Source organism: Palaemon carinicauda, chromosome 5, assembly GCF_036898095.1.
Source record: "Palaemon carinicauda isolate YSFRI2023 chromosome 5, ASM3689809v2, whole genome shotgun sequence".
Taxonomy (NCBI): Eukaryota; Metazoa; Arthropoda; class Malacostraca; order Decapoda; family Palaemonidae; genus Palaemon; species Palaemon carinicauda.
Genome location: NC_090729.1, coordinates 177,419,273 through 177,434,272, shown reverse-complemented (window position 1 = coordinate 177,434,272; position 15,000 = coordinate 177,419,273). Strand labels below are relative to the sequence as shown.

At 32.9% G+C, this 15,000-nt stretch overlaps 1 protein-coding gene across 4 annotated transcripts in view; it reads left to right on the top strand.

The window, feature by feature from the left end:
- The window catches only part of LOC137641628 (extracellular matrix organizing protein FRAS1-like), a 344,509-nt gene that overhangs the window by 214,855 nt on the left and 114,654 nt on the right, over positions 1-15,000 (top strand). For all 4 annotated transcript variants that reach the window (XM_068374359.1, XM_068374360.1, XM_068374361.1 and 1 more), the window contains exons 2-4: positions 4,036-4,619; positions 11,166-11,197; positions 14,500-14,691. In XM_068374359.1, the coding sequence (XP_068230460.1) occupies positions 4,499-4,619; positions 11,166-11,197; positions 14,500-14,691 (345 nt within the window). In that variant the 5' untranslated portion in view covers positions 4,036-4,498. The remainder of the gene's footprint in view (positions 1-4,035; positions 4,620-11,165; positions 11,198-14,499; positions 14,692-15,000) is intronic.

Below are 15,000 nucleotides of genomic sequence, written 5' to 3'. Positions count from 1 at the left end.
CTTCTCCCGCAATACCGATACCTCATTTAGCATAGTTACGATTTGATTTGCATTAAATCTTTATATGAATTCGTAACTTAGGGAAACTTGAAACCTAAAGAAAAATTAGATTGCCACCGACGTAATCTCGAGGAGCAAATTCAGTTACTATTGAGTTGTTTATTAAAATAGCTTCATATTTCTTCATACTTTGCTTTGTTTCTCGTATGATTTTCATAAAGCATGCAGATGTATTTATGCCTTTTGAATTATAATTATCCATAATTATGAACTCAGAATAGAAATTAATCAATCTTTAAAAGTTTCAAAGAAATGTTAGGAAACTTTTTTTTTTTTTTCTTGACAACCATGAGAACGTTCCTTAACACTGACTTCTTTATTCGCTTATGAAGTATCTCCCCATGACTATTTTATAGTTTGTTTCTCGGCTGTTTTACCCAGGATTGTTTTTTGCGTTCCGGTAGTGGATGTTAATTTTGTTACAATCCAATTCACTATTCCTCTCCGTTAAGTTCATTTTTTTATGCAAAGCTTAATTAGCTTTTCGTTTGTTATGATGATTATTCTGTAAATCCAGTGTTCATCAATTGTGTCGCAAAAACCCAGTGTTCATCAATTGTGTCGCAAAAACCCAGTGCTCATCAATTGTGTCGCAAAAACCCAGTGCTCATCAATTGTGTCGCAAAAACCCAGTGCTCATCAATTGTGTCGCAAATCAATCATTAAATGAAATTTTCTCAAAATATCGTAGTTTAAAATCATCACTTGAGCTGGTCAAGTAGCTTGTTATTTGTGGAGTCATTCACCTCTCGTTACTCCAGTATGCCAAATCCCTGCAAGGGTTAATTCATTTTTAAGGTTATTCATTCAGATTAATAAAGATGCTGGAACCCATTGATTGATTAAGTCGTAATTTGAGTGTTTTCTTCATGTTGGTCATAATAATGCAATTTAATGTCATTAGCTTTGTTCTGTATTTAGATTATTGTTAGTTTAATGCTCAATAGAAAGTCCTTTTATTGATAAATATATATCTTATCAAAAGTGTATGGAATATATCTTAACTTGATTACTAACCTGTGCATCTAAAGAGCTTTTTGATATAAAGGTTGGCGATTTCGTTAAATCTTTGCTCTAAGTAATTCACTGTTGTAGGTTAGAAGCTTTATTTATATATGATTCATGTGAAATATTCTTTACCTGACTGTCACTGTTGATCGGTGACACCTCATTCAACCTCAAGTGATTCATAGTAGAGAAACGTATGAAAGTTAAAGCACCTGTGACATCCTCATTCATTTTGACATTCTTATTCATTATGGCGCTATACGTCTTTGGCACGAGACTCTTGTCAAGTGCACATAGAAAATCAAGTCTCGAATGGTGTGCGCTTCCCATGATAATGTGCAAGTTAACGTATTCAAAAAAATGTTATTGTTCTCTGCGTCATTAATAAATGTTACTTGACTTTAAAAGAATTTCCCACGTTCTGATTTTAGATTGCTTTGCATTTCGCTCTCGTACACTAATTTCCTTTCCTTGGGCCTCCTGTGTGTCCCATAAGCCATAGGCTTTAAACCTTATACAGTTATTACATTATCGAGCTCTTGAGATTGGCAGTAGGCATGTTATGTAATATTCGCAGTGCAAAATCTGAAAATATGTTGGAAAATTTAAAAGTCTAACGGCTGGATGCATATAAATTACTTCGTGATTTGAGAGACATTTTGAATCTTATTGTATGTGCGTATGAGAGAGAGAGAGAGAGAGAGAGAGAGAGAGAGAGAGAGAGAGAGTTATAATGTACTGAGAAGTGTATGAAAAAACAAAAGTTAATATCGTAATGTTCCCCTATGTCCCTAGACGACTTCTTTCGTTCCTCAGTAAACCAACCTTATGTACACATTTCACCTCCCCCTTCCTCTTGACTGCCTTTGGCCACGACTCTCCTGAGCCATATAACAAAATATATAGCAATTGCTTTGTTTGTCTTACGAGAGAGCGAGACAGTTTGAGGAGGCATATGGCTCTTACACGAACGAAACCAGTTCTCATGGGTCCCTCTCCTGCTATTATATCATGTCAAAGTTAGAGAAATCTAGGTAACGGCTGCGAATCTTTTAATCGAGCTATGGCGATAGTTTCATGCATTACATGAGTAACCTATAGGTTCTGACAATGAACATTTGTACTCTAATCTAATAGTGACAGGTTCCCTCTCATTCATTCTAATTACGAAGTTTTTTTTTTTTTTTCTCCGAGACGTTTAAGGTAAACATCCGAAACTAAAGATAATAGTCCATAATTGAACATTTGAGAATAATCTATAATCTTTATCATCATCATTATTATTCATGAACACTGAGTAAAAATAGATATCACGTAAAGAAATATTTTCATTACTAAGCATTCAGGCAGAACAAACATTTCCCAGGGAATAAATATGCATGGCACTCTCGTTGTTATAAAGTTTAAAAATTCTCTCTCTCTCTCTCTCTCTCTCTCTCTCTCTCTCTCTCGGCTTCTAGGTATCTACGGTATAGTATCAGTGTTGAATTATAATCAAACCAATACTCTTTTATTATTAGCAAGTTCATATACATTACGCGTTTTATAGACAGCTCTCTCTCTCTCTCTCTCTCTCTCTCTCTCTCTCTCTGCTTCTAGGTATCTACAGTATAGTATCAGTGTTGAATTATAATCAAACCAGTACTTTTTTTATTGTTAGCAAGTTCAAATACATTACGCGTTTTATAGACAGCTCTCTCTCTCTCTCTCTCTCTCTCTCTCTCTCTCTCTCAATGGCTTATAGTATACTGTTATAGCTACTCTTATTGTTATAAAGTTTAATTACATCGTTTTATAGACGAGTGTAACTACTCTCTCTCTCTCTCTCTCTCTCTCTCTCTCTCTCTCTCTCTCCTGGTGATGGAAGTTTCATTTGCCCTTGTTTTCATTTCCTTTAAGCCTAATCGATGTGTTGTGAGAGAGTTAAGGCTCCCGTGTTAGTTCAAGGCGCGTGTGTTTGTGTTGATCTTAATCGCTCTCTAATCTTTCTCTCTAACGTCCGGCTGAGGAAGATAGGGAGGAGGTCCCCTTGAGGAAGATAGGGAGGAGGTCCCCTTGAGGAAGATAGGGAGGAGGTCCCCTTGAGGAGGATGGGGGGAGAAGCGAGTCAGATGAAATGAGTTATTGGCGACAGTTTTAAAGGATCTGTAAATTTGGCCCCTTGGGTGAAGAAGTAAAGGACATGTTTAATTACCTGTAGTTATGTTTGGTTTATCATAGTTAGGTTTGCCTAATAATTATTTTCTCTCTCTCTCTCTCTCTCTCTCTCTCTCTCTCTCTCTCTCATGGAAAATACAAAATCTTCACTATATTTATGTATGTATGTATGAGAGAGAGAGAGAAAGATGATTGTGAGGATGGTTCTGCCCATTAATTATTCCTCTCTCTCTCTCTCTCTCTCTCTCTCTCTCTCTCTCTCTCTCTCTCAAAACCTTTCATGATGTGTATGTTTGAGAGAGAGAGAGAGAGAGAGAGAGAGAGAGAGAGAGAGAGAGAGATGATTTCAATAAAACTATAACAGCTTTATTGAAAACTGTGTACATATAAGATACAATATCTGCTAAATTTATACGACGAACTTTCATTTCATGTCATGTAAACAAAATATGGTTAATAGAAGTTTCTTGAGGTAAAGCTAATCCAAGTTTTATGAAATTGAATAGCAATGGGATATTTACAAGACCTCTAATTAAAGAAGACTTAGTGCACACAACCATTGTGAAAGGAATTTATCGCTAATTGTTAATAAGATTTATTTAAAATAATTATTATTTCATAACTCAAGATGACCTACAATTAATCAAAATGAATAAGTTTCGATTTCATTATTAAATTATAGTAAATTTATTTTCATCTAGGTAATCTTGCGTTAATAATATTAAATCAGATTCACACTTAAGGTAGGAAGACTAAAGGTATGTTTTTTGTTTTTCATGAAAGTAATCTTAATAAATCTATTTCCCGCAGCTTTATTGAACAGTGAAACGAATGTTGAAGGTTTTAAATGAAGACATCATAAGCAGAATGTCGTTCTGGATCTAGCGACATTGAAATTGACAATCGACTTTTAGTGTGGTGGTTGACAAACTTGTTGTGATAAATATGTTAATGTTCACCAATATAGTCATGCATTTGTGTTCATTACGACATTAGGGGAAATAGTGCTATATGTCGTGAATCTGTATGAATGACTCATTCATAAAATATACAAAGAAACTTTATAAAAGAACAGTATTTCATAAGAGGTGTAATAGACAAAACCGTAAAAAGCAAAAAATATATTTGAAAAAATACATAAATAAGACGTGAGTAATTCCAAGGTTTCTCAAGAAAAAGCCTCCTACTCCCTGTGAATATTATGCACAACAATAACAACAACAACAATAACATCAACAACTTCTCCAGCTCGTGAATCGAAGTAAATCACAAAATGGAAGGAAGGAGAGTCTGGCTGCGTTCGGGGACCACTACCTCCATCGTCATCTCCTTCATCTTGGCCTTAATAATTCGGGGCTCGTCCTCGACTAGTCTTTCGTCACCATCCCGAGAAGGTAAGTTTGTTTTGGTTCTCTCTCTCTCTCTCTCTCTCTCTCTCTCTCTCTCTCTCATTCTTAGTCATAAGTTAAGAAAATTTTAGTCTCTCTCTCTCTCTCTCTCTCTCTCTCTCTCTCTCATTTCTTAGTCATAAGTTAAGAAAATTTTAGTCTCTCTCTCTCTCTCTCTCTCTCTCTCTCTCTCTCTCTGTCATAAGTTAAGACCTTGTTTGGGTCATGAGTTAAGTTATTTTTGTTTGTCACATGTTATGTACTTTGTTTGTTTGTGATGTGCTCCTATAATCTTGATTTACGAGGTCTTGATAATGTCTGGAGATGATTGATTTGTTTCCAAAGAGATTAATATTGTTTTTTTTATCCGTTTTCTAACATTGGTGTTAAGGTAAGGTTTTTGCCTTTGATAGATGTGATGCGCCTCCTCCAGTAATAGATAAATAAATTTATAGATAATGCTTAGTAAAAATTATATTTGTTGACTAAAACAATTTAAAAACTGTTTGAAATAATTACTCTCTCTCTCTCTCTCTCTCTCTCTCTCTCTCTCTCTCTCTCTCCCAAATATTTGTAGTCGGATGTCAATGCTGTTTTTACAGTGTCACCTATAATCATGCGTTCATAAGAATGACAATAAACTAAGGAAAAGAATTATCTTATTATTTTTTAGTATGAAAACCCATGCTCGGTTGGTTGATTCTCTAAACCAAACTTGGCTAAGCTATACCCATTGCTATAAAAATAAAAAATACTTGATAACTATATTATTTCACAGTAATTTTTGTCAATATTCAATCGCATTAAGATATATTATACTATGTATTAATGTTATTGTTATTGTTAATTATGATTACAAATCGTCGCAAAACTAATAATAGGTATGAAAGTAAAATATTAAAGAATACCTAAAGCTTATATTTTGTACTTATCTTATTTAAAAGGATATTGTGCATAAGTACTTGACAGTATTGCAAAGAAATTCTTTTTTTCGTTATTTTTTTTAATGCAGGATAATCTTATACGATAATTTTTTCTGTATAATAGAGCAAGAGTTTTGGCTATATATATATATATATATATATATATATGTATATATAAATATATAATGTTCTTTCTTTTCGGTTACGCTTATTTTTACTCGTCCTTCGGGTAGTGGGAGAGGGAATAGATATACCCTGGTAAGAGGAGGGTGCGTTTGTGTGCATATCTATCTAGATATTTAGCAGTCATTTTTTGACGGATCACGTACACTAGTTTCTAAAAAATAAAGGCTTGAAGAAATTTTCGAACTTATGATTACCAGATGGCCTTGAATTTCCAACAATAGCATAGTCAAGTTTCTCTCTCTCTCTCTCTCTCTCTCTCTCTCTCTCTCTCTCTCTCTCGATATAGTTATTGGACTATGTAATTGGCATTTTGCTAAAACTTTTCTCTGATTCTCAAAATGTGAATCACGAAGCACATTTATTTATAGAATTTTGATAAGTTTTGCAAAAGTTTCACTTTCAAAATCCAAATTCTGAAGGAAAGAAAATGCCAAGCATCTGTAAAATGAAAAAAAAAATATGACCTAATTGGAGGAAGAGCAGAGATGGTAGGCCCTGTTTTATTTCTTATTTATTTATTTGTTTATTTATTTATTTTTGTGGAGCCACATGCCAAGCATACCTAACTCGCGTCAGGAGCCTTTCCCAAGCATCATAATGTTGATGTTGAAAGTTTGTTTGGGTCGAGAAGCCAAAGCAATATCCTGGCGGAGTTTTAATTGAATTTTATTGGAACCAGATGCCCTCGTTGATCTATTTTTGGTGAAAGGGTGAAACATAAGCCTCAAGTGCAGAAAATCTTGTATTTGTTAACATGCCATAATGTTTCGTCGTTTATTTTATTACGCTCTTGAAAGTAGGTTCATGTAAGACACACACACACACACACACACACACACATATATATATATATATATATATAATATATATGTGTGGGTGTGTATATATGTATGTGTTTGTGTGCTTTATGTGTGTGTGTTTGGGTTTGGAAGCGAGTATAGAAGAAATTAACACTAATTTAACCATTCTTTACTAGAATTAGAACAAGAGGTATGTGGAAAAGTTCCTAAAAAAGATCAAGGAAAACTATCATAAAAGACCAAAGACCTAATTAAGTAAAGATTGAAAATGAGGGCAAAATCCAAGAGAGGTCAAATAGGGTTAGCAAAAGTATCCAAAACTTTACACAAACTGAAAACCCAAGATATTCGTAAATACAATCAGACCAAAATTGAAGAAACAATAAAGAAAGGAAGAAGCATCAAATTGACGAATAGAATGCTTGGAACCAAAAGATATTTGCTTTAAAGAAGGAAAATGGAAAAATCAACCAAAGAGATGGAATGATAAAAATTTCAGAGGATTTCTATACAATGCTATACAATAGTGACATAAGAATTAAGTTTGCCAATAGAAGAAATAATGTGTGAGGTGCCGTAGGGAAGGTTGTGAACTCAAAGGCAGGAAGCAATCAACTGAGTAACTTTATAATAGAACACTTCTTTATATACAAAATCTCAAGGCAACAGGAAAATACATGTTCGAGAAAGTGACAATGTTACATAGGCGACACACAGACATGTTTGTTCCGGTTCTTTTTAGTGCGAGGGAAGAGCGCAGATACAAGCATAATATATACAAAATAATTTATGTACGATCGTGTGACACACGGTTGGTACAAATTAAACATCTGAGCCGGTAGAGAAAGCATTAAAAGGCATGGAAAGAGGCAAAGCAGCAGCAGAAGATAGCCTAACAATTGATTTAATAATTGATGGATGAGATATCATAGTAGAAAACTCAGAACTTAACACAAATTCTCTGCAAGAATTCTCTATACCTACTTTACCATTATCTAATTCCTAAAAAGGAGAAGGCGTAAAAAATTACGCCTAACAAGTTTACTCTCAGTAATATACAGATTATTTAAAAGATCATATTAGGCCGAATAGAAAGACAGCTAGACTTTAATCAATCAAAAGAGTAGGTAGGATTTAGAAGCGGGTATTCATCAACTGAGCGTATCCATGTTATTAACTAGCTAATTGAAAAATCAGCAGCTTATGACTAACCACAACCTATGCCATTTTATAGATTATGTGTATAGATTATGAGATCTTTTGATTCTGTCAAAAACTTCGGCAATAATGAAATCCATTCAAGGCAAGGAATGGATTAATCTTAATGTTAGAAGGCTATATCTATATCCATCTATCTATCTAATATGTATCATTTATGCAGTTATGGATTTCGTTCGTACATTTGTGTAAGTATTTTGCGTTTATAATTTTTGTTATCGGGTATCTTTATTTTAGCAAAGCCATGCATTTTTTTTTTTTTGCTAACTCAAAGATAAATTCCTTCGTTAAGATTTTCCAACAAGTTATTTTTATGTACAGTACAGATTTTGTTATTTAAGTATTCTACATGTTTTAAAAACTGTACAGTCCTAAGCCTTTGCATCTACGCAAACACCCGAGACGTTTAACAAAGCTTTTGTCCCATTAACAAGAAGATATTTTCGTCCTCGAGTGTGCATGGTAATTTGACATGCAAACTTTTACGTATGAAATTTCATCCTGTTGTGTTTGCACGTTTTTCGTTGCATCCTTGATGCTAAATAGCCCGTCCTTCATCCTTGGAATTAAGAGAATAATCTCGGAGGAATTACTGAAAGCCATCGGCGTGTTTAGAAAAAGTTTACTTTTGCACTGCTTATAAAATGATGTAGCTTCTTATATTTAGTTTTCTCAGATGAAACTAGATAGTGTGATCTTTTGTCATTATCCCATGTGTACATTCTTGTCTTCTTAGATGTTATGAAGATTTTATAAAAAAAAACTTGTTTTATAATTTAGAAAACAGCCGAAATTTTAAAGGGTATTTTGCAAGACATTATTTGCCGCCCTCAGCTCCTCGTGTGTACGTTATTGTCTTCTTAGATGTTATTAAGTTTAAAAATCATGTTTTTTTTTTTTTTATTTATAAAACATCCAAATGTAAAAGGTTTTCGTCGAAACAGAGACTTGAATATGTGACCTCCCAAATTCAAAGTGTACCAGTATTTCGCAAGACACTATTTGCCCCCCTCAGCTCCTCGTATACATTATCGTCTTCTTAGATGTTATTTGTTAAGTTTAAAAATCATGTTTTCTAATTTAGAAAATGGCCAAATTTAAAAGATTTTCGTCAAAAAGGAGAGAATTACCTGTAGATATATGACCTCCCAAATTCAAAGTGTACCAGTATTTTGCAAGACATTATTTGCCTCCCTCAGCTCCTTGTATACATTATTGTCTTCTTAGATGTTATCGAGTTTAAAAACCGTGTTTTCTTATTTAGAAAAAGACCAAATTTAAAAGATTTTCGCCGAAAAGGAGAAACTTAGGTATGTGACCTCCCAAATTCAAAAGATACCAGTATTTCGCAAGACATTTGAACCCCCCTCATCCCCACTCAGCTCTAGACGCAACAAGGAAATCCTCCCGAAAGTTTTTGACCGTCCAAATCAAGGGGTTATGAAGGTAATAAGAGGTTATAAAGAGGTTATAAAAGTTGTGACCCTCACCCAAAATATGGAATTGTGGCATCCTCCTCTGAAAGGATCCATTTCAAGTTGCATAGCATTAGTAAGGGAATCCTTGCAAGCAAGCATTCCCCTTGGGACACGGTCTCCCCAAGGCTGTAATTTAGAAAATTATTATGCAGAGTTGAGAGAGAGAGAGAGAGAGAGAGAGAGAGAGAGAGAGAGAGAGAGAGAGAGAGAGAGAGAGAGAGAGAGAGAATGTTCTCATATGGTGTACATGTTTTCAGGTCAACATAAGGTAACCTTGACAAATGATAAAAATGAACATCATGTGACAGTTGCCTTTTTATCTTGGTTAGATATGTCGACTCATTTTTACCCACTTTCTTTGGGTGTTTTTTTTTTGACACACGAAGGCATAAAAGTTGTGATAACGATTTTTGTACTTGTCTATTTGAGTAACTTCTTATTCAACTGTTTGCGAGTCGCTTGTCTATTTCAGAAACTTTCTTACTCAGCTTTTTATTATTTATTATGTCTGGTTTCCATGATTTTTAGTTAAGAAGCAAGTAAGAAATATATAATCTTTTAATGTTGCTCATTCCCCGTACAGTAAATGTTATTCCCAAATCTTTGTTGAGCTGAAAAGGATGATTACATTTAGTCCAATACTAAGCATTTATCATATCTCTGCCACGCTCTAAGTTTATCATTACATCTATATAAGACCATTTTTAATTAATTTTCTATCATACAAGTACAAATTCCCTTGCATGAAAATAAAATAATTGATTTTATGTGCAGACGAAGCGAATCCATTTCCTCATAGATGCTCACATTACAGTCTCCCCCTTCGCTGCATGGAAAAATATATTTACACGGCCAATTTACTTCATCAGCCACCCCTCCATTTTTTTTCGGTCTCCAAAGCTTAACTGATTTGTTGAACATATTTCTTTCATGCAATGTCATATAATTGCATTTCACAAAAACTAGTTCGATGCACACTGTGATTGACCTGATCGGATCTTGCGTTATTGTTCTGCTTGATGTGTCATTTTATATGCAGTATATAAATGTATGTTTGTATACATATATATATATAATATATATATATATATATATATATATATATATATATATTATATATATATATATGTATATGTACATACTTGTAAATATTAGTATGTATGTATATATATATATATATATATATATATATATATATATATATATATATATATATATATATATAAATATAAATACACTGTATGTGTATGTATATATGTATGTATGTGTAAGTGAGCAATTAAAAATTACTATAAGTAGCATCACACATAAGGTCGCAAGTGAAGGATACTCAATCAACCATTCAAGAAAACTTCCTTTTCAAGTAGGTTTTAATGATCATATCCTTAAACCTCAGGAGAATATTAATAAAAGTGATGAATAAATCTTGTAAAGTTTAATCAATCATAGCCCTTGCACAGCAAAGTATTGATACTAATCCTTGTTCCTCTTGGTAATTGCGTATGAATATACTGTACAGTAATAATTCTATGATACTATAGTCCATTTCTTTTATCGAGGCAGATTTGTACCGACTCGCAGCTCTGAAAAGTTTCCTGATCGCTGATTGGTTAGAATTATCTCGTCTAACCAATCAGCGATCAGGAAACTTTTCCGAGCTAAAAGGGCACCGCTGCGAATCGGTGCAAATCTGCATCGCTAAAAGAAATTGACTATAGGTATCCGACAATCTTCTAAAAATACAAAAATAAATAATTGAGTGCCTGTTTGTAGTTGATGAATTTTCGATGTTATTATTGTCACTTACATTGTTATTTGAATATTATTGCCATTTTAAATTTTTTTTTTCTGGTAAATAATTGATTGGTCCACAATTTAACTAGTCTGTAACTATATATGCAAGTGAACATCCTTGTCACCATTTTATATTTCTCTTTTTTTTTTCAGGTGTGTGCCATCATGGAGGACTTACATTTCCAGTGAGTATTATTGGTTTTACATTCTTATTATAGATTATAACAAACCGTAAGAGTGTTTTAGTTCAATTTGATTCTTTCAGTTCTCAGTTAGTATTGACGTTTGTTAGACTTGGATGGTCATTCTTCATTGTATTTAATACCAGTATTCTTGTAAGAGTATTTCTTGGGTAGTGCCATAGCCTCTGTACCATGGTCTTCCACTGTCTTGGGTTAGAGTTCTCTTGCTTGAGGGTACGCTATACTATCTAATTTCTCTCTTTCTTGTTTTGTTATAATTTTTATAGTTTATATAGGAAATATTTATTTTAAGGTTGTTGCTATTTAGAATATTTTATTTTTCCTTTTTTCCTTTCCTCGTTGAGCCATTTTCCCTGTTGGGGCCCCTGGGCGTATAGCATCCTGCTTTTCCAACTAGGGTTGTAGCTTAGCAAGTAATAATGATAATGATAATGATAATAATGTGAGGTATTTGTATTCATTATGGACGAGAAATAATCATATTCTATTTTATGGATCCTCTGCCATAATTTTCACTGTCATTTTGCTATTGTTTAGACTATGTTATAACTCTGAACACGTCAACAATTTCCATTTATTGGTTAGATCAGCGATAGGACTGCTTACTAAAAACAAACAATAGATCAATCAATAAATTAATTGATGAAGATAGAACGGATTGCATATGTGGTTAGAAGATCAGGCACCGTAGCAAATCAATCGTGAATATGAATAGGTCTACACAGTTTGTCTAGAGTCATTAATAATTAATCTATCCATTTATCTATCAATCTTTCTCTTCTTTCCCACATCTGTACCGTTATCCATTATCTTTCTTACCTCTGTATTTGAATCCCCTTCTTGCTGCTCATCCGCGCGGAACAGAAACCTTAACTCTGAAATTGTAATATAAAAAAGGACTTGGAATTTCTTATAATTAGTATTCATTTTTCCTTACTAATTATTCTTATATTTTTAGTGTAATAAATTGTGAGGCTGGCAATGTAATGCGGTATATCTAGTCTCGGGTTAATCAATATTATATTTGTCATTATTGAACCTAAGAAAAAAAAAATGCCAACCTCTAGGAATCGGTTGCTTGTTCTATGGAGGTTTGTATAATCTAGAATGGTATAATTTCAAATTAGATGATTGGGTATTTTGACTTTATGATAATAATAATAATAATAATAATAGTAATAATAATAGGTTATTTTGAGTTTAGAATGACAATAGCAATAATAACAATAATAATGGGTTAATTTGAGTTAATAATAATAATAATAATAATAATAATAATAATAATGAGGATAAGGATAATAATGATGATAAGGATAATAATAATAATAATAATAAGGATAAGGATAAGGATAATAATAGTGATAATAATGGATTATTTTCAGCTTATAATGATGATAATAATAATAATAATGGTAATGATATTAGTAATAATGATAATAATAATGGTGATAATGATGATTTTTCAGTTTATAATAATAATAATAATAATAATAATAATAATAATAATAATAATAATAATAATAATAATAGGTTATTTTGAGTTATCACAGACAACGTCAATATTCTCTTTCTTTCGCCGCCTTCATCCTTTTTCTCTCTTCCGTCTACCGCCATCACCATTTATCTTGATGTCTGTCATGACGGAGCCTCGCATCTTGCCACACTAATGACAGTAGTGTCGCATTAAGAGCCAAATATAGCAAGCGAATATATTCGTGGAAACCCTTTGCAACAATATTGATGGAAATGTACCTAAAGAGTTTTATCTCAGCGGCATTCTTTAAGCCAGTGTAACGCAAATTCCAGTAATGTTGCAAAAAGGTAAATTTCTTTGATCGAAGATTATTTTGAGTCTTGGGTTTGTGGTGTAATTTTCTTATGCTTTTGCTGTGGGTTTGTTTGGTGTAGAGAGAGAGAGAGAGAGAGAGAGAGAGAGAGAGAGAGAGAGAGAGAGAGAGAGAGAGAGAGAGAGAGAGAGAGAGAGAGAGAGAGTGTGTTACCTATAGTAGATTTAACTGAAGTATGAGAGAGAGAGAGAGAGAGAGAGAGAGAGAGAGAGAGAGAGAGAGAGAGAGAGAGAGAGAGAGATTACCATGGAAGATTTACCTAAAGTACTTACTTTACTTTACTTTACTTTGAAGACTGCTTTCTGTTCCCTCGTACGAACCTTTTCCTTTGTGGAATCAGAATTTTATTATAGGTTTGCTATGCCAGATTCTATGTACATTTCCCCCTTTGTTCGGATCGTAAGATAACCAGAAACGTACTTAACTTTTTTTTTTATCTGTTCATAGTTTTAGTATTGTTGAAATGCAATGAAGGCTTTGAGTGCTTGAAACGATGTATGAACAGTAGAGCTGCAATATTGCGGGGTTAAACATTTCATTCTGTTTTAGTAATTAGCTCATTTTTGACAAATTCCATTGTATGAAATAAAATGGCTTAGAATATGTTTTCACTAGTTTGGAGGCTAAGATTCTGAATGATATCTCAAAGCGTTTATCATTTATAAACAATCCATTGTATAATCCATGTCTCGATGAAAGAGTACCATCCACAACTCATACAAGCATTTTTAATCAGTTAGGAAATTAACTAACTCGCCTATTCAACTTCTCTGTTTTGATATAAGGATAGTCGTTCATAATTAATTTCAAAAAAAGACAATTTTAGTTCCACAAACGAACATATTTTATCTTCAACTCTTCCAAGAATTATTTTAAATAGTTAGGTAATGAATCAACTTGTATATTCAACTTCTCTGTTTAGATAAAGATAATCATTCATAATTTAGAAAAAAAGACAATTATAGTTCCAGAAACGAACTAGTTTAATCATCTGTTAGGATCTTCTCTGTTTAGATATGAAAATCATCGTTCATAATTTTTAAAGATAAGGGAGTTTCAATTCCAGACACGAACATATCTTCACAACCAATCAAGACATGAATTCAAGGACATAGCCATACAGATGAATATTACTCTATCGTATTTTCCCAGAACGCCAAACTTTTGGGTTTGAATCCAACCCTCCACTGAAGTCGAGTGAACTACTTATCGGGCGGGTCCATATTAATCATCTAACGAAACATTTTCATTATAACTTTTACAATTCTTTTATTGTAGGATCTTCCAAATCATATGATCTTGTGAAAAATAATGTCTTTTGTTTCTTCTTAAATTCAATTGCTCCCTTTAGGTCCTTCATTTCAGTTGGCAGTTTATTATAATGTCTAGGCGCACAGTAGCTAAGAGCTAATAGAATTTTCTCTCATGCTTTTCCAGAACAAAAGTTCGTGGCGTCCAGGACCCTGTGAGAGATGCGAATGCAAGGGACGGGTGAGCGTGTGTCAACAGGAGACATGCTTGGATCCGCTCTGTCCTTCGACGCACTCTCTCCATCGCCACCCGGGCGAATGCTGTCCTTATTGCAAGCCGCCGCTTCTGCCTTGTCTTGCTGGGCAGACTATATATCAGGTAATTTATATTATGCGTATTTATCTATATATCTACCTATATATACAGTTATATATATATCTATCTATCTATCTATCTATCTATACATATATATATATATAGATATATATATATATATATATATATATATATATACATACTGATATATATATATATATATATATATATATATATATATATATATATATATATACTGTGTATATATATATATATATATATATATATATATATATACTGTGTATATATATATATATATATATATATATATATATATATATATATATATATATATATTTATTTATACTGTGT